This window comes from Cricetulus griseus, chromosome 4 (genome assembly GCF_003668045.3).
Source record: "Cricetulus griseus strain 17A/GY chromosome 4, alternate assembly CriGri-PICRH-1.0, whole genome shotgun sequence".
NCBI classification, from domain to species: Eukaryota; Metazoa; Chordata; class Mammalia; order Rodentia; family Cricetidae; genus Cricetulus; species Cricetulus griseus.
The window spans coordinates 193833630-193852995 of NC_048597.1; the positions used below are offsets into that span (position 1 = coordinate 193833630).

The window sequence follows — 19366 nt, forward strand, 5'->3', positions numbered from 1 at the left end:
AGCTAAAACTAAATCCACTATGTGGCCCAGATACACTACTCTTCAGCATCTGCCCAGAGGACCCGACATCCTGTTCCACAGGTACTTGCTCAGCCATGTTCATTTGCTGCTCTGTTCTCAATAGCTAGCAAATGGAAACAACCTAAGCATCCTTCAAGTGATGCATGGATATGAAAGTGTGGTGCACACACACTATGGGATATTAGTCGGCTGTAAAGAAAAATGAAATTTGCTGGTAAATGGATGGAAATAGAAAGTAATACACTGAGTGGGTAGCCCAGATGCAGAAAGACAAGTGGGACACATGCTTATTTGTGGGTCCTGGCTCTGAAGTCTACAACCTAGAGTCTATGCAGCAACCAGGAATGGAGTAAGGATCCGGGGTTCACAGGGAGGAGCGAGGACTCTAAAGAGGGGATAGTAAGACATAGGTGCTATGTAGGAGGATGGGAAGAATAGTGAGGGGGGACTTTATCTGGAGAGGAGGAAAGGGGCACAGTATTGAGTAGTGCGTGGTCAAAGGGATAAAGGACACCAAGGACGACTGAAATGTCATAGAAAAACACATTATTTTATATTTACTTAAAAGATATATAAAAATATATTAAATACTTTAAACAAAATTATGTCACTCAGGTGATAAGGCTGCCCTCCCCAAGAAGCCACAGATTGACAAAAGACTCTAGCACCAAGGAATGGAAAATCTCCCTTCCAGTCATTTGTCAAGGGACTCCCAAAGCAATATAGGCTATGTTGCTGGCCCTGATTGTAAGAACTTGCAGGTCAGACCCTATTGCTGAAGACAACACATACTTCAAAGGGCTTGGAGAAATCAAGCTGGAATTGACCTGGAAGCCTCCTTGAAGACTAGCTCTCTCAGTTTCTCAAGGTGTTATGCAAGGTGCTAAGAAAAACAATGAATAGTCCTACCCTACTGGAAAGCCTAAAAATCACAACAATGACCACACAGCAAAACATACCCGAAGGTCTAACAGTGGCACTTAGATCTTGGGAGTAACTAATAGTCACCTCCTGGACTAAAAGTCTGCTCAACAGGAGGGAATTCATGCCTAAAACTGCATACTTAGCCAAGTCATTGGCGAGGTCATGGACCTTAGTGAACCTACTAGTGTCATGTTCTTAAGTCAGTGTAATTTCTAACTAAATAGTTCTCCTTATACCCATGGTGAGGGTTAGCTCTCACCCCTCATCAAAAAAGCTCCAATTTTGAGCAGATGAAGACAATCACAGAAATCCACACCTGGTCAAAAATAGAGAGAGCAGCACCAGGTACCAAACCTCAACAGATACATCTACAATACAAGCTCTATAATTAAGGCTCAGAGAACATTATGGAATAGGAGGCAAAAGGACTGTACAAGTCAGAGGGCCCATGTCATCTGCTGCAAGATTCTGTATTCTATATGACAGGAAGTTGTAACCATGAAATATTAAACAACAGGTCTCCTAAACAAGACCTAAAGAATGACACTACCACTTGACATACTGACATGAGTGGGGGAAATCTCATAAGGTCCCATCCCTTGGTAAGGAGCTGCAGGCAATTAGTGTCTCTGAGAGAGGAAGAATCAGCCTCCCCCAGGGATGAAGGCCCTGCTGGATTATCCAATTCCAGATGGTCATCCCTAAACCTATGTTCATATGGGTAACACTATGTGACTCAGCAGGTTTTGGTTATGTAACAGTAATAGGTAAAGACACTGTGCAGTTGAAAGGGAGTGGAAGGAGGAACAGAGGACAAGTCAAAGGGAAAAGAGTATGGGAAATCAATGATATAAACACAGTACTCACGTATAAAAGTCTTAAAAACTAACAAAATGAATATAAAAACGATCTCAAAAATGTCAAAGGTGTGATAGACAATATGAAAATCAGGTTAATCAATGTAATATGTTCAAGGTTTTAATTAACTGGGTACATGTTAACTGCTCATATCACAGAGAAGAGATACACGCACCTGGAGATGATGGATTTTTGTTTTATTAAACTAACCATTTTAGTGTATGTATCTTGTTCTGTATAACATATTTAAAAAAAAAAAAAGAAAAAACCAGCAAAACAAACCAAATGTCGTCTGCACCACAGAGCTAGTCAGCCTTAGGGGGAAGTGTGTAGCTTCTAGAACACTGCAGGGGTGAAGACAGTTATGAGGCAGAGCCAGGCCACCGTTGGGTTTTGATGAGTGTGCAAAATACAGCATCACAATCAAGCTCCTCCCTGACTCTTAAGCAATTATGGGCCTTCATCATCATTAACTGATCTAGAGGGAAAAATAAATTTAGAGTGGATGAGGCAAAATTTAAGAAGCTAAATGAGGCTTAAAAACTCAGTGGCACATATTTTAAGTTCTGTGTTAATTAGTGAGAGCATGAAGGAAATAATTACATATACTGAATTGGATGCCAAAGGTGTTGAGAAGGATAAAGAATAAGCTAAAAGTAGAGAATAATCCTCCTGAGGGGGCTTCAGAAACGACACCACTCAGAAGAAAGCTAGTAAGGTGTGGCAGCAGATGTGACATCACCAAGTTAGCACAAGAAGGTCCTTGACTGCATATTAAACACTAACTGCAACACAATTTTAATTACACAGAAGCAGCTCAGTTCAGGCCTCAAATGTGGAGACACAGAGCTTGTAGATCAGCTATCCTAAACCTGGGTCATTTCTAAAACTACATCTCACCTTTATGCACATAAAACATTCCACCGAAAACCTATGTTTTACAATAGAAATAAGCTTTGAAATTCAAAAAATAACTTTAGAAGTGATGTGAGAAAAAAATGAGACTATTTAGAAGTCAAAGATGAATCAAATAAATGGAGACACCTCGCACTTAGAGCCAGGGATCTTAGCAGTTCAGGTGGCAGTCAGTGCAAACTGATCAGTGCATAAAGCAGTTCCTATCAAAGCTCCAGGATGTGTTTGCACACACACGAGCTCATTTTAGTAACACTTGGAGAGGCTGGAGTGATGCCTCAGCAGTTAAGAGGGCTTGCTGCTCTTCCAAAAGACCTGAGTTGGGTTCCTAGCATCCAATTAGGTAGCTCAAAACTGCCTACACACACACACACACACACACACACACACAAGCACTACACACACACACACACACACACACACACACACACACACAAAGAAAGAATTCACTTACCAGATGTGAAGGAAAAACCCCCACCACACCATCTCACATACACCATCACACACATATAACCAAACACAAACACACACACACACACACACACACACACACACACACACACACAAATAAAACCAATCTTTTAAAATAGGAAGAAGACCTAGCGTACATTAAAAAGAATTTCAGACCTGTAAGAAGTCACTGTCGCTCTGTGTTAAGGTTCAAGAGTGTGTGGTGACAGGAGAGGCACACTTAGGGCAGCAGGACAGATTAGAAAGGAACAAGGAAGCCCTCAAAAAATATGTCAAAGTGATTTTTTAAAAAAAAAAAATGCCCAAGAAACTTGATGTGACAGAGGAAGAGCCACCTTGTCTCTTGGCACTTGAGTAACTGTGACCTGATACTGGGGCCAACCCACAACCTTTTACCAAAAAAAACCTCAAAATGAACCACAGGCTTAACTGTAATGAACTTATGTCAACATAAAACAGAAGTGTTTATGAAACATTGAGCCATATACCTTAAATACAGATAATCCCTCAACAAAGATTAGAAAAGAAAATAATTTTGGTCACAACACAGGAGGTGATCTTTATGCTATAAGCAAAGGACAATAGGGATGAATCATTCTTAGACACCAAAGCACAGTAAATAGATGAAGGAAAAATCTGGTCAAGTGGACCACAATGAAATTAAAATATTTCCCTCTTGAAATATCTTTCCATCCGTGAAGATGGTAATAAAAGTTACAGAGTGTGAGAAAAGAACTGTCAAAAGTCAACAGAAAACACACAGAGACGGAGAGAGAGACAGAGAGACAGAGACAGAGAGAGAGAGAGAGAGAGAGAGAGAGAGAGAGAGAGAGAGAATTCACTTAGCAGATGTGAAGGAAAAACCCCCACCAAGGAACAAAACAAAAATACGCTGAATAAAAATCACAAATAGATGTTCAACTCCAACACCTTAGGAAAGTGCAGTTTAGCAGCACAGGAAAGGGTGCTGCAGGCCTGGGAGAACGGGTTGAAACAGGGTTAATATTGAATGCTGACATGCTGATAGGGAAGAGAAGGACCAGAGCGGGGAGGCACTGTTGATGAACACCCACTGGCACAGCTACCCTAAAAAGGCGGGGACAGTTTCTGACAAAGACAGGCAGACGTTCTACAATCCAGGACCTGTACTTCCATGGACACATCCCTGATAAATGAAAGTCATGTTCATACAGAAAATCTATACACAAATGGTCTTAGCAGCTTTATTGCTTGGTACAAAAGCTAAAGGGTAATATCCTTCAATTGGCTATACCATGACACTCTGTCACCACACTGTCAAGTACTACTCAGAAATCCAAGCTGTTTACTCATCCAGCAGCTAGCATTAGAGTATAAGTGACATATGCCAGCATCAAGCCTATGCAATAAGCAACTCCAGTTATACAGCATCCTTGAAATTACAGAATTATAGAGACGCCTAGTAGTGAATGCCTCAGGCTAGAGAGGGAAGGATAAAAGGTATCTCTGATCTGCATCTTGACCTAAGCCATGGTCACAAAAACCATGCATGTAATCAAACATACATCTGCATACAAATAAAGCCAGGGAAAGCTGAGGAGTTTGCTGGATCATTTCACACTGTATGAGAACTAACTCCCTGACTCTAATATTGTGTGATGATTATAAAATATGGGGAAAATCATACTTTGTAATATGGTTTCTATTAATGCATATGGTTTCCATAATCTTTCTATTAATGCATGTCTATCTACAATGATTTCAAAATAGGTAAAAGAAAAAAAAAAGCAAAACGAAAAGGGAAGGCATTACCCTTATTTTTAAGGGACATAGTCTGGCTTTAAGGTCAAGGTTAGCTTTGAACTCAGTCCTTCCTCAGCTTCCCAAATGCCCAGATAACATGCACCAGGCCTGTCTCTGCCTCACCCCACCCTCACACAGACTGTTGTTGGTATAGGTTTCTTATACAAAGGGCCCCACACAGTTTCACTAAAATCATTTTATACCCACGGGCCATCATACTTCTCATTTGTTTCCCTCCTCCACTGCCCCCCTCCCATATCCCTTAAGCCACGTGATTCTCTTCTTTGCCCCCAGCTAGTCCCCTTTCTATTTTTGCTTTTTGACCATGATATTGCATGGCCTTTTCTTTGCCCCTTTATTAGCTTCATGGAAAGGAATATTTTGTACAGGGTGGTTACTATATAACAAAGACAATCAAACGACCAAACACAGTGTTTCCAGAAACTACCAAGATTCAAACTCACCCATCAGCATATGGCTTACTAATAATATATACAGTCTTTGACATCTAACTCTTAAATACATGCTCTTTTGCGTAGTGAAGGTATGCATACATGGATGTGCATGTGTGGAGGCCAGAGATCAATCTTGGGTTTCATTCCTAGCAGCTGGCCACCTTGGTCTTTCACCGATACCCAGAGCTCAGTAAGGAGACCAGACTAGCTGCTCAGTGAGCCCCATAGATGTGCCTTTCTTCACCTTCTCTCTGGCACTGAAACTGCAAGTGCTCACCACCGCCTACCACACCCAGCCATTTTTATGTAAGTGCTGGGGGTGGAATTCAGGTCCTCATGGTTGTGGAGCAACTCCTTTACAGACTAAGTTCTCTTCCCAGCCCCTAAATATACATCCTTAATTGTCCATGATTTTGTCTGTGGTTCTGTTGTTGCCTGAGACAGGGAATCACTACGTAGCACTGGCTGGCCTAGAAAGTAGACCAGGCTAGTCTCAAGCTCACCAAGATACCCAGGCATCTTGAGTTTTACAGCTAAAAGCCTGAACCACCAGCCTGGATCTGTCCTTGATTTCTATCCAGGAAAAATAATATTAAAATGCACTTTCAGGTCTAAGCAAAGGCCAAACTGCAAGGGGCTGCTTAATCAGAGCCCTCAAAATGCCCAGTGAATACCAGCCATAGAACACAATGTGAAGGTGTACAATTTTACCTTAATTTTTCTCTCGGTGTCATCTAATTTTAACTCTGCCGTAACCAGTTTCTTGGCCAAATCGTCTCGTTCTGGGAGGTGTCTAGCCTCGGAGATCTTTTTCAGTTTCTGTAAGGAAAACTTCGTCCTAAATAGTTCACCTTCCGTGTCTTTCACCCTTTTCTCTGTCACCCGTTCTTTCTCCTGGGATTTTCTTAAGCGTTCTTTGAGCGCAGTAATCTCATTGTTGTGACGCTGTATAAGGTGTGAGATTTCATTCTCTGCGTCTTCAAATTTGGTCAGTGCTTTCTCCTGACGAAACTGAAGGCTTTTCAAAGCCTTGTTTTCTTTGAGCAGCTGGGCTAGCTTGACCTGTAGTTCCGACACTTCGTTCTGCAGCTCATTGATTTTCAGAAGCCTTGCAGACAGAATCCGCTTTGTAATGATATCTGGATCTTTCCGAAGCGGCTCTCTGTTGAGGCTTTGGGATCGAAATCCTATTCGGCTTCCCTTTTTGCTGGGTCCAGCCTTAGGGCTAACTTTCCTAACGGCTAAAAAAGAAACAGTAATATGTGAGTGATGGCCATACCCATGTTACTATTTATCCATTAAGAACATGTGGATCTACATAACTTTTAGTTTTTCTTCTTAAAAAATGATCTTATAGGCTGGATATGGTGGCACATGCCTTTAATACCAGCATTTGGGAGGCTGAAGCAGGTGGGTCTCTAAGTTCAAGGCCAGTCTGGTATATACAGCAAGTTGCAGGGCTATGCAAAAATTAAATGCCAGGAATGTTCTAATGTCTTGATATGTTTCTCTGTAAAGAGGTTTTGGGGTAAGAGACAGCTCAGTTCTGAAAGTATGTGTCACACAAGCACAAAGACCTGTGTTCGCTCTCCACGACCCACATGAAAAACCTAGCCTTGGTAAAGCCTGGTGTGGTGGTGTGAGCTTGTAATCCCAGCACTGCAAAGGTGAGGACAGAAAGATCCTACAGCTCACCAGCCAGTCAATCAGGCCTACTTGGGCAAGCTATAAACACAGGAAGAGTTATTGTCACAACAAACAAGATAGATAGCTCCAGAGAAACGACACCCAAGGTCGTCTTCCACCCTCCACATACACATACATACATGATACACACACAGACGCACAGAGAGAAGCATACACAAAGACATACACATATAAATAAAACAAATGTCATTTTAAAGCACACAAAATTCTGTAAGTATACATATTAAATTATAACATTTCTCAAAAATTTTAAAGCATTTTCATTAAAATCTATTGAGCTTAAGCCTCAGGATATCACAACTACTCTTTAAAAAGAGGGATCTAAAGGCCTATCAAAAGGTTAAAATGAAAAAAAAAAAAAAAAAAACCTCCAAGTCAAAGCCCACACCAGGCCATCTCATTCTCTGCCTGCTACCCGAGGATCAGAATGTAAAGCTCTCAGTTAACTTCTCCCGCACCATGGTGATAATAGACTAACCCTCGGAAACTGTAAGCCAGACCCGAGTTAAATGCTTTCTTTCATAAGGGTTGCCTTGGTCATGCTGTCTCATCACAGTAAAAGAATAGTAACCATGACAGAAGTTGGTACCAGGAGTGGGAGTGTGGTGGTTTGAATCAGAATGGTCCCCATAGCCTCTCATGTTTGAAAGCTTGGTCCCCAGTTAGTGAAACTGTTTGGCAAGGATTGGGAGATGTGGCCTTGTTGCAGGAGGTGTGACACCAGGCCCAGTCTCTCCTCTACCCTCCCCTCCCCTCCTCTGCCCTCCCCTCCTCTCTCTCCTTCTCTATCTCCCCCCTCTCTCTCTTCCTCTCTCTCTCTTGCCTGCCTGCCTGCCATCATACTCCTTGCCACGATGATCACTGGATAACCCTCCAAAACTGTGGGTAAGTCCCCAATTAAATGTTTTCTTTTATAAGATGCTGTGGTCATGGTGTCTCTACAGCAATAGAACAGTAACTAAGACAAGAAATTAATTTAGTTTGGTCCTGTTGCTTGGTCTAAGGCAGACAAATGACCTTAGACTTTAATTTAAGACATCACAGATTAGAAAGCCATGCAAGGCAGAGAGGAGATAATAACTGAAATTTTCTGACTGCTGCTGGAATCGTTTTTTCACTGGTCTGATTGTTCTCAACAGTCTTCTCAAATAAGGTAAAGCTCATGAAGTTTTGAGGCCTTAACTGGGGAACTTCTGGGAGAGGAACAGAAAACTAAATGTGCTTCTTGCCAACAATACCCTATATATGTAAATTATCCTTGGGAATACCAGGCGGTTTCTGAGGTTCAACTTGACACGAGATGTGTATAGAAGCTGGAGACCATATTCCCAACTAATTACAAGAAGCAGATTCAGAGGAAGGTTGAAAACAAAGATTATGCTTAGAAGGAGAAAAAGAAAAGAAAAGAAGAAGCAGCCTAAAAGGAATGGCAATCAAACAAGAAAAGCACTCATATGTCAACAGATGGGCATCCTGAGACGCTGGACTGGGATCCATGAGCAGGTCGTTCTCCTGCAGATACGTTTCTTTGCAATTCTCTTCTTCTTCTTCTTCTTCTTCTTCTTCTTCTTCTTCTTCTTCTTCTTCTTCTTCTTCTTCTTCTTCTTCATTATTATTATTATCACTATTACTATTATTAGCATTGCAGAGAGTGCGTGTATATGTTGTAGATCAAAGGGCAAAGTTTGTGTTTGTGGATCTGGGTTTCTCCTTCCTCCATGGTTCCTGAGCCAAACTCACATGATCAGGCTTGAGGAACAAATACGTTTAACCTGCCGCTGAGCCACCTGGCTGGTCCTCTTTGTAGTTTTTAATGTGTAAACATTACTTTTCAAGGTAACAATTTTAATGCAAATTTAATTACACCCTTTTTAAATCAGTCCAACAGCTGTCACCCACAAAAACAATGGGTATAGCCTGTTACCATAGGCTGTAGGTATTTCATTATGTGGCTTCTGTTTTCTTCTCATCCCTCAGCTTCGTGAAGCTCCCTAGCTGGCATCAGGAAGTCTCGGTAATCTGCAGTGGTGTCAGAACTGTGCTACTTGCATCAATGCGCCGTGATTACCTCACTTGCCACAGCTTACTGTTTTAGGCCATTTTTATAGACTTTGTGCATTCTGTTGCTCCATGAAATGGGATTTTTCCTGACCCATAGATTTATTAAAATGAGGGGATTTATATAACAGTACACAGCTATGCATGCTCCCAAATAGTAACATTCTAATAACAAAAACTGTTTAATAACAATCTAGTCTTCTTCGAATCAGTGAATGGCAAACAAGTTGGATGATAATCTGGAGCCCTGAGCCCATCCCCAGGTTAAGCCGCATGTTTTCAGTGACCATTGCACCAACCACCAGTGCTGTCAACAGTGCTACCAAGGAACCATGACCAGTTCAGATCACTGCTTTTAGTTCCTTTCCAAAACAGTGATAGAAAAAGTGCAATTGCTTTACAGGTTTTGCCTTTACAGTAAGTGCCTCTGAGATCACAAGAAAGACATCTCCTTAGGAAGAGAGAAAAGGAGCAGCCTTCTAGTGCTCTCCTCTGTGTGACTTTGAACATAAAAATGGTAAGATATAGTAATGTATACATATAAGCAACACCTCATTTATGGAAACAAAGCCTATCTGAAGTGAAAATCAGCCCATTCCACACACAGAGTAACATACACCCTAGAAGAAAAGCTTCGTTCACATGGGTTTTAGCCTCGCTGTCCCTAGGGTCTGGGTGCCTGGGATCTTCTACAATAGACACTTACCTTGGTGATACACCTGGTGGCCTGACAAGTGTCTTTTGGGATTCTTCTCCTTAGTACTTGGACATTTAGGCTGATGGACGGGTGATGAATAGACAGAAGACTGTGGCGTGGACCCAAAGTCAGACGAATAGTGAGAGGAATGGTGTTTGCCTGATTTTCTTTCTTGATCAGCATCTGTACTTCTGGCTCTTTCCCCCATTGTTTGGAAAAATGACCTCTAGTCACATAATTTTACAGATTCATGAAAATACTGGAAAAGTGTTTTTGTAGTCTTAGTATCCTGGTAGCATTTATTTATGTGCAGTTTGTTTGCTTCACAATATGTCTGTAGTCCGCATTAGTAAACACAAGATAATTTATTTCCTACATTGAGGAAAGAAAAAGCAGACTCATCAAAGGGTCATAAAATAATCAAAATGAGAGCAACTAAAGGCAAAAATACTTGACAGCATTCCAAGATAAGGAAGAGGCTAACATTTATGTTTTTATAAATTAACTTACATTTTTTCAATAAGACACATTCTGTCATGACCTAGAAAATAACATTCCTTTTGAATAAGGTCAACTAATTTTGATTTTCCTTAAATCCTGAGAATTATAAACACAATCCTGAAAATTTATAAGACATAATAGTCAAATTGCTGCATTTTCCTATGTAGGTGTGCTAAAAAAAAAAAAAAAAAAAAAAAAGCCCTAATAAGAAAAACAAGAAAAAAAATATCTACTTCTGGACAGTTATCACTTACGAAAATTGAATCAAGAACAGATAAGCAACTTAAACAGAAACAGACCTATAACCTCTAAGAAAATAGAAGCAGTCATCAAAAAACTCCCAAACAAAAAAATGCCCGGGGCCAGATGGTTTCACTGCAGAATTCTACCAGAAATTCAAAGAAGAGCTAATACCAATACTCCTCAAATTGTTCCACACAATAGAAACAGAAGGGACATTGCTAAACTCTTTTTATGAGGCTACAATAACCTTGATACCTAAGCCACACAAAGACACAACTAAGAAAGAGAACTACAGACCAATATCCCTCATGAACATTGATGCAAAAATTCTCAATAAAATACTGGCAAATCGAATCCAAGAACACATCAGAGAAATCATCCACCATGATCAAGTAGGCTTCATCCCAGGGATGCAAGGATGGTTCAACATATGAAAATCCATCAATGTAATCCACCACATAAACAGACTGAGGAAAAAAAACCACATGATCATCTCACTAGATGCTGAAAAAGCCTTTGACAAAATTCAACACCCCTTCATGATAAAGGTCTAGGAGAAATCAGGGATAACAGGAACATACCTCAACATAATAAAAGCAATATACAGCAAGCCACCAGCCAACATCAAATTAAATGGAGAGAAACTCAATCCAATTCCTCTAAAATCAGGAACAAGACAAGGCTGTGATGGGGAATGTACTACTGTATATGTTTATCTTATTGATTTTTGAATAAAATACTGTTTGGCCAATGAGACAGCAAGTTAGATGGAACTAGGAGTCAAAGAGGATTCTGGGAAATGTAGTAGAGAAGTGCTGATCCAGACAGGAAGTGACATAGCAAGGAGACTCATATTTAAGCGAAAGAGAAACAGGAAGGGCCCTCTTTTTCCCTCGGCTCCTGCTCCAACGACACGATGTGATCCACCAGCTAGGAGGGACGCCAATAAGGCGTCCGATAAGATAAGTCTTATAAAATATATAGATGTATGATAATTGAGACTGAGATAACAGATGAGAATCCTAGTCATTGGCCAAGCAGCATTGTAACTAATACAAGTCTGTGTATTCATTTGGGCCTAACTTGGGCGGGCAGCTGGCGTAAAGCTCACATGTGGCAGTGGGGCTCAGACAGCTTTTAGTGGAAAGATTTATAGTAACAAGGCTGTCCACTCTCTCCATACCTCTTCAATATTGTCCTTGAAGTTCTAGCTAGAGCAATAAGACAACAAAAGGAGATCAAGGGAATACAAATTGGAAAGGAAGAAGTCAAACTCTCACTATTTGTAGACAATATGGTAGTCTACATTAGTGACCCGAACAACTCTACCAGGAACTCCTACTGATAAACACTTTCAGGATAAAAGATTAACTCAAAAAAATCTGTAGCCCTACAATGACATATTGGTGGAATAAGAAATCAGAGAAACATCACCCTTTACAATCGCCACAAACAACATAAAATACCTTTGGGTAACACTAACCAAAAACATGAAAGACCTGTACCATAAGAATTTTGAGTCTCTAAAGAAAGAAATTAAAGAAGATACCAGAAAATGGAAAGATCTCCCATGCTCTTGAACAAGTAGGATCAACATAGTAAAAATGGCAATCTTGCCAAAAGCAATCTACAGATTCAATGCAATCTCCATCAAAATCCCAACACAATTCTTCACAGACCTTGAAAGAACAATTCTCAACTTTATATGGAGAAACAAAAGACCCAGGATAGCCAAAACAACTCTGTACAATAGAGGAACTTCTGGAGGCATCACCATCCCTGACTTCAAGCTCTATCAGAGAGCTATAGACCTGAAAACAGCTTGGTATTGGCACAAAAATAGACAGGTAGACCAATGGAATAGAGTTGCAAACCCTGATATTAACTCACACACCTATGAACACCTGATTTTTGATTAACAATCCAAATTTATACGATGGAACAAGGAGAACATGTTCAACAAATGGTGCTGGCATAACTGGTTGCAGACATGTAGAAGATTGCATCTAGACCCAAGCCTATCGCCTTGCACAAAACTTAAGTCAAAATGGATCAAAGAGCTCAACATAAATCCAGCTACACTAAACCTATTAGAAGACAAAGTGGGAAATACCCTTGAATTAATTGGTACAGGAGACCGCTTCCTGAACATTACACCAGTAGCAAAGACACTGAGGTCAAGAATTAATAAATGGGACCTCCTGAAACTGAGAAGCTTCTGTAAGGCAAAGGACACAGTCAGCGAGACAAAATGGCAGCCCACAGACTGGGAAAAGATATTCACCAACCCCATATCTGATAGAGGGCTGATCTCCAAAATATACAAAGAACTCAAGAAGCTAGTCTCCAAAACACCAAACAATCCAATTAAAAAGTGGGGTACAGAACTAATTAGACAGTTATCAATAGAGGAATCAAAATGGCTGAAAGACACATAAGAAAGTGTTCAACATCCTTAGCCATCAGGGAAATGCAAATCAAAACAACTCTGAGATACCATCTTACTCCTGTCAGAATGGCCAAAATCAAAAACACCAATGACAGTTTATGCTGGAGAGGATGTGGAGAAAGGGGAACACTTCTCCACTGCTGATGGGAGTGCCAACTTGTACAGTCACTTTGGAAACCAGTATGGCGACTCCTCAAGAAAATGGGAATCAGTCTACCACAAGATCCAGCAATTCCACTCTTAGGTATATACCCAAAAGAAGCACATTCATACAACAAGGATATCTGTTCAATGATGTTCATAGCAGCACTATTTGTAATAGCCAGAAACTGGAAGCAGCCTAGATGCCCCTCAACTGAAGAATAGATAGAGAAAATATGGTACATTTACACAATGGAGTACTACTTAGCAGAAAAAAAAAAAAAACAATGGAATCTTGAAATTTGAAGGAAAATGGATGGAACTAGAAGAAACCATTCTGAGCAACGTAACTCAATTGCAAAAAGACAAACATGGTATGTACTCACTCATATGTGGATTTTAGACATAGAGTAAGGATTACCAGCCTACAATCCACACTGCCAAAGAAGCTAATAAACAAGGAGGACCCTAAGAGAGACATACATGGTCCCCTGGAGAAGGGGAAAGGGTCAAGATATGCTGAGCAAAGTGGGAGCACGGGAAGAGGGGGAGGGAGCTAGGAGAATGAGAAGGGGAGAAGAGGAGGGATGCAGAGGACATGAGGGAGCAGAAAGGTTGAGTCAGGGGATGAATAGAAGATAACAAGAATGGAGATATCATAATAGAGGGAGACATTTTTGGTTTACAGAGAAATCAGGCACTAGGGAAATGTCTGGAGATCTACAAAGATGACACCAGCTAATAATCTAAGCAACAGAGGAGAGGCTACCTTAAATGCCCTCTCCTGATAATGAGATTGATGACTGACTTATACGCCATCCTATAGCCTTCATCCAGCAGCTGGTGGAAGTAGAAGCAGACACCCACAACTAATCATCAAACTGAACGGAAACCCAGATTCAGAGAAGGACGAGTGAAAAGCAGAGGGGTCCAGACCAGGCTGGTGAAAACCACAGTAACAGTTGAACTGAACATCGGGGAACTCTTGGGACTGATCCAGACCCCAGGAACATGGGTTTCTGTGAGGAAACCTCGGAAATCTACGGGACCTCCAGTACTTATCCCTAGCATAGGTGTGGACTTTGGGAGCCCATTCCACATAGAGGAATACTCCCTGAGCCAACACATGTGGGAGTGGGCCTAGGCCCTATCCCAAAGAATACAATAGACCCTGATGACACTCTATGGAAGGCCTCATCATCCAGGGGGAGCAGAAAGGACATGTGATAGGTAGGGTTTTAGTTGGGGGTGGTGGTGGTAGGGGAGGATGGATGGGAGAGGGAACTGGGATTGTCATGTAAATAAATCCTGTTTCTAATTCAAATAAAAAAAGTTGAAAAAAAAAGAAATATATCTAGCCTGGTGGTACTGGCACATACGATGAATCCCAGGCCTTGGGAGGCAGAAGCAGGTGGATCTCTGAGTTCAATACCAGCCTGGTATGCAGAGTGAGTTCCAGGATAGCCAGGGCTACACAGAGAAACCCTGTCTTAAAAAACAAGAACAAAAACAAAACAAATAACTAAGATTGACTTTAAAAATATAAAACAAAAGTGTGTTTAAAGTTTAAAACATATCTGATGGAAAAAATCATCCTTAGTACACAAGCACCCATTAAAAATTGAGGTAAAAAATTAAATGAGAAAATCAGATGATCATACTCCCAGACAGACTATATCTATATGTCTATACATATTTAAACTATTATTTTACCAAAGATGCTTCAAAATAGTAACAATGTGGCCAGAGCTACCATCAGGAGATTCTGAGAGGAAAATTTTGACAAGATATTTTTATTTTATTTATGGTTTCTAGAAATTAATTGACTTTGGATTTTTGAGAAAGGTTTCTAACCAAGGATGGCCTTGAACTCATGACAAGCCTCCTGCCTTGACCTCAGCTCCTGAGATTACAGGCAAAAGACATCATGCCCATCTTGTCTATGCTTTTGATATTTAATTTAATAATTCCAATTATGGGTCCCCCAAAAAAATCTAAATATGAGGAAAAGTAAAAATGTTTCATGTAATATTACACATGCAGCCTTTTGGTTGAGGAGGTGTTTGTTTTGGTTTTTGAGACAGGGTCTCACTGTAACCTTGGCTGGCCAGGATGTTCTCAAACTAAGAGATCCCACTGACCTCGGCCTCTGCTGCCCAGGCTCCCAAGTGTTAGATTAAAGGTGTGTGCCACCATTCCCAGCTTACAATGAAATTTTTTAAACTGGAAGCATTCTAGTTTATCACAGATTATGAAAAGGACTGAAAAGTCAATACCATATACATCTTTGGGAACATAAAAAAATTGGGGTTCAAGGAAATATTTACACTTATTATGGTAAAGAAACCTCCACCTAGTTCATATCACAGATCTCAAATGCACACATCCATTGAAAACATGTGGAAATATTGAACATTCTTCCCATCCAAACTCAAGAACTCAAAACAATCTGAAAAGCAAGAGATGAATCAGCACCCAAACATTGCTGGCTGGAGCAACTGCATTATAGATGATTCATAATCTCTCTCTCTCTCTCTCTCTCTCTCTCTCTCTCTCTCTCTCTCTCTCTCTCTACATTGTGTGTGTAGGATGAGAATAATTCCTCTCTCCATATTTGGAAGACAGGGCCTTATTAATGAAGTTACTATTAATAGGAAAGTGTTTCCTAATACATAAAAAGATGTATGCACAAAGCAGTTACTAGTACTCATGGCACTATGATAAACTACAATGACCAGAATGCCACTAGGCAGGAGCTGGCCTTCTAACAGATTGTAAGCTACTGAAGTAATGAGGATGTTCTTGACTCTCTGTAATTTCTCTATAGTCTGGGAAAACCTCCAGGATATACTAAGAAAAGGACAGAGTCAGGGCATCGCTCAGAAGCTCATCACTGGCTTAGCCTGAGCAGCATATGTAAGCCGTGGGGTGCATAGCAAAGCACCCACAGATAACAGCATGCCTTTAAAGTTGTAGGAAGTATGCAGCAGGGATAGAGAGTTTGGAGGCTTTGTCTCTGGAAGGGCTGTGCTCAGGTTGATGGTGTCTTTGAGAGAACAAGATTTATATAAGGTAATTAGGTCACGAGAGTATTACCCTTGAAGGAATTAACCCTGGTCTCCCACAGTGAGATGACGTGGTTTTTATATACAAAACCAAGCCTAGTCCATGAATGATTCCACGCACCTGTAATCCTAGCTACCAGAAGGAATGAGGCAGGAGGAGTTGAGGAGCAGCCTGGGCAACTGGGCAAAGCTCATTCTCAAAGTAAAACAAAGAGGTGGGATACAGCTCAGTGGTCCAGAGCTTCTCTAACATAGAAAACAGAGTCAGTATATTCAGGTGGAGCCCATGGATCAGGTCTGACCCCTGAACCCCTACGGCTTCTTATCTCACCATGTGCTCACCATCATGGAGGGTTTCCATCATCTACCATGAGGTCCTCACCGTAGACCAAAGAACTGCAGCTGCCCAATCTTGGGCTTCCAGTCTCTAAAGTAAAAGCTAAATAAACCTTTCTTCTTTGTAAGTACTCAGCTTTGGGTATTTTGTGACATGACAGAAAAAAAATATAAACTTATACTTTAAAAAAAAGTACAAGGATAAATAAAATGTTTAAAGAAATGCATTCTCTGAGGGTAGGGCTGTGCAGTAGAACTCTCAATCGTGATAGTTCTACAGTCTGTGTTCTATGAGGTCAATGATGATTTGAGTAACAGCCCTTAAAATGTCACTGGTGCGACTGAAGAGAAAATGCCTATTTAGTTTTAATGAATTTAAATTTTAAAAGCAACCTGTGTTTGTTCTCTTACTGAAAAATAGCTAGTAGGGAATGGAGAGAACAGAATTCACGATCAGGAGTGGACACTAACCGCTATTGTACCTAACTGTTTACAGACTTGACTTCAGAAACTCTAATTTGGGGGAATTTAGGGTTTTGTTTTGTTTTTTAAGCAGTTGCTATAAACCAGGAGAAATTAAACAAATGAGGCAACTAATATTGAGTTGGTGACAAAAACATAAAGTAACCAGTTCAAATTACTTTAAAACACAACTTTCAGGGTGGAAGGCAAGGACTGACACCTGAAGCTGTCCTCTGATTATTACACACACACACACACACACACACACACACACACACACACACACCACAAAACCAAATGACAAAATGTTAAAGGCTACTTTAGGTAATCTCTGTAGGTACCTTATTCTCAGACTAATACATGTGCACCAGACAAAGCAAGTGGGCAGCTGTTGCACTACTTGGGCACTAGAATATTTAATATGGAAAAAAAAAACAAAAATCTGCTTATATGAACTCTAACATCCTTTTCTTTCTTTTTCTTTTCATTCTTCTTCTTCTTCTTCTTCTTCTTCTTCTTCTTCTTCTTCTTCTTCTTCTTCTTCTTCCTCTTCCTCTTCCTCTTCTTTGAGACAGGATTTCTCTGTGTAGCCTGTCCTGGAACTCACTCTGTTGATCAGGCTGGCCTTGAACTCAGAGATCTGCCTGCCTCTGCTGGGATTAAAGGTGTGTGCCACTACCAATCAGCTGAGCTCTAACATTCTTAAACCCAAAATTTGAGTCAGAAGCATCAATATGAATGTATGGTGACTTTTGTATTTTAATTTTTTCAAAGGAATAAAAAAGGATTTTATATATATGTCTACTGAGAAATCCTAGAAACAAACTAGGCCAGCACATTGTATCTAAATATCACTTCCTTATAGGATGTCTGATACCATGTCTGAAGGTAGAGGCATGAAGATTACTGATACCATGTCTGAAGGTAGAGGCATGCAGATTACTGATACCATGTCTGAAGGAAAGATGAACTGAAGAATTCAGAGGTTTGGTTATTTTAGAAAGCAAAGAGGCCGTGAGATGATGCTGAGAGACTCTGAAAAGGACTTATGTGCCAACTTGAAGAAGCTCTTAGTGGTCAAAGACTGAACAAGTGTAAACAATCCTTGTTTATGAGGATTACATAAGCAAGGGATTTTAAAACACGAAATATAATTAAGCCCACAAATTCATGACCTTTGCAACATACTCCAAGGGGGTACCAGGCATGTACCTTGTCTATGCTGCCAAAGCTGTACCTCAAATTAACAAGAGATAAAACACTTCATTATAGAATCATTTTTTTAGCAAATATGGGAAAAGGAAATGTTAAAACACAAGATTAGAAGAGTGTCACTTTAGCAATTATCATTAATGGTGGGAATACCACAGGAAAGAAACATGCAGACATGCACCTCCCGGGAGGACACAATTCTGATGTAGTCTGTCTTCCTGTCCCCAGTGTTAAATTTGAATCTGGTCAAGCCTCCAAATATAATGCAACCTACAGAAAATGTAGGCTGTACAATAAAACACCTGCACAAAAAAAAACTGCAAGGAGAAATACTATGCTGAAGAGGTTGCCTGTCTATCGAGTCTAAAGAAACAACCACCTGTACATGCCATCTCTATTGTAACTCAAACAACTTCTGTAAGAGACCATAGGATGACTGAGCAAACTTAAACACAGCTGGGCATTAAATGTTGAGGAATTACTGTGGCAATTGTGCAGTTTGTACTTGTTATGAATATTCATCTTTTAGAGATATTTGTTCAAATACTTCAAAATAAAATTAACCATTGTCATGTCTGAGATTTGCTTCAAAATATCCCAGAGAAGGATGGAGATGAGAGGTCACCAAGAGTTGGCAACTATATGAATGAGGTGTTGAAGAAAAAAACATTTTCATTATCCTGCTACCACTGCTTTTCTGAATGTATAGGGAGAGACAGGAAGAGAGAACCTTGGGGTTCAATTCAAGGCCTTGCACATGCTAAGTACATACTCTACCACTGGGCTATCTCTCCAATGAAGACTTAATACTTTGATCTTAATCTGATGTATTAATGTCTGCCAATCTCAGGCTGTGAAAAATTCATTAATGGATCTGAAATCAACAGTTTTGGCAAAGTACTACTTAGAAAAACAAACCACAGATTAAATCTGGAGAGAGGACTCAGTGAAAAAAAAGGGCTTGCCATGCAAGTATGGCAACCTGAGTCTGGACTCTGGCTCACATTTAAAAAGCTGGCTGCAGTGGCACATGTCAGTTATTCCAGTGTTTACCTCTCAAATTGGCTAA

At 40.4% G+C, this 19366-nt stretch overlaps 1 protein-coding gene across 1 annotated transcript in view; it reads right to left on the reverse strand.

Moving 5' to 3' along the window:
• Lca5 (lebercilin LCA5) overlaps positions 1 to 19366 on the reverse strand; it is a 49697-nt gene that overhangs the window by 21413 nt on the left and 8918 nt on the right. The window contains exons 2-3 of the mRNA XM_027411045.2: positions 9898 to 10260; positions 6138 to 6667 (exon numbers count right to left, since the gene is read on the reverse strand). Of these exons, the coding sequence (XP_027266846.1) occupies positions 6138 to 6667; positions 9898 to 10096 (729 nt within the window). The 5' untranslated portion in view covers positions 10097 to 10260. The remainder of the gene's footprint in view (positions 1 to 6137; positions 6668 to 9897; positions 10261 to 19366) is intronic.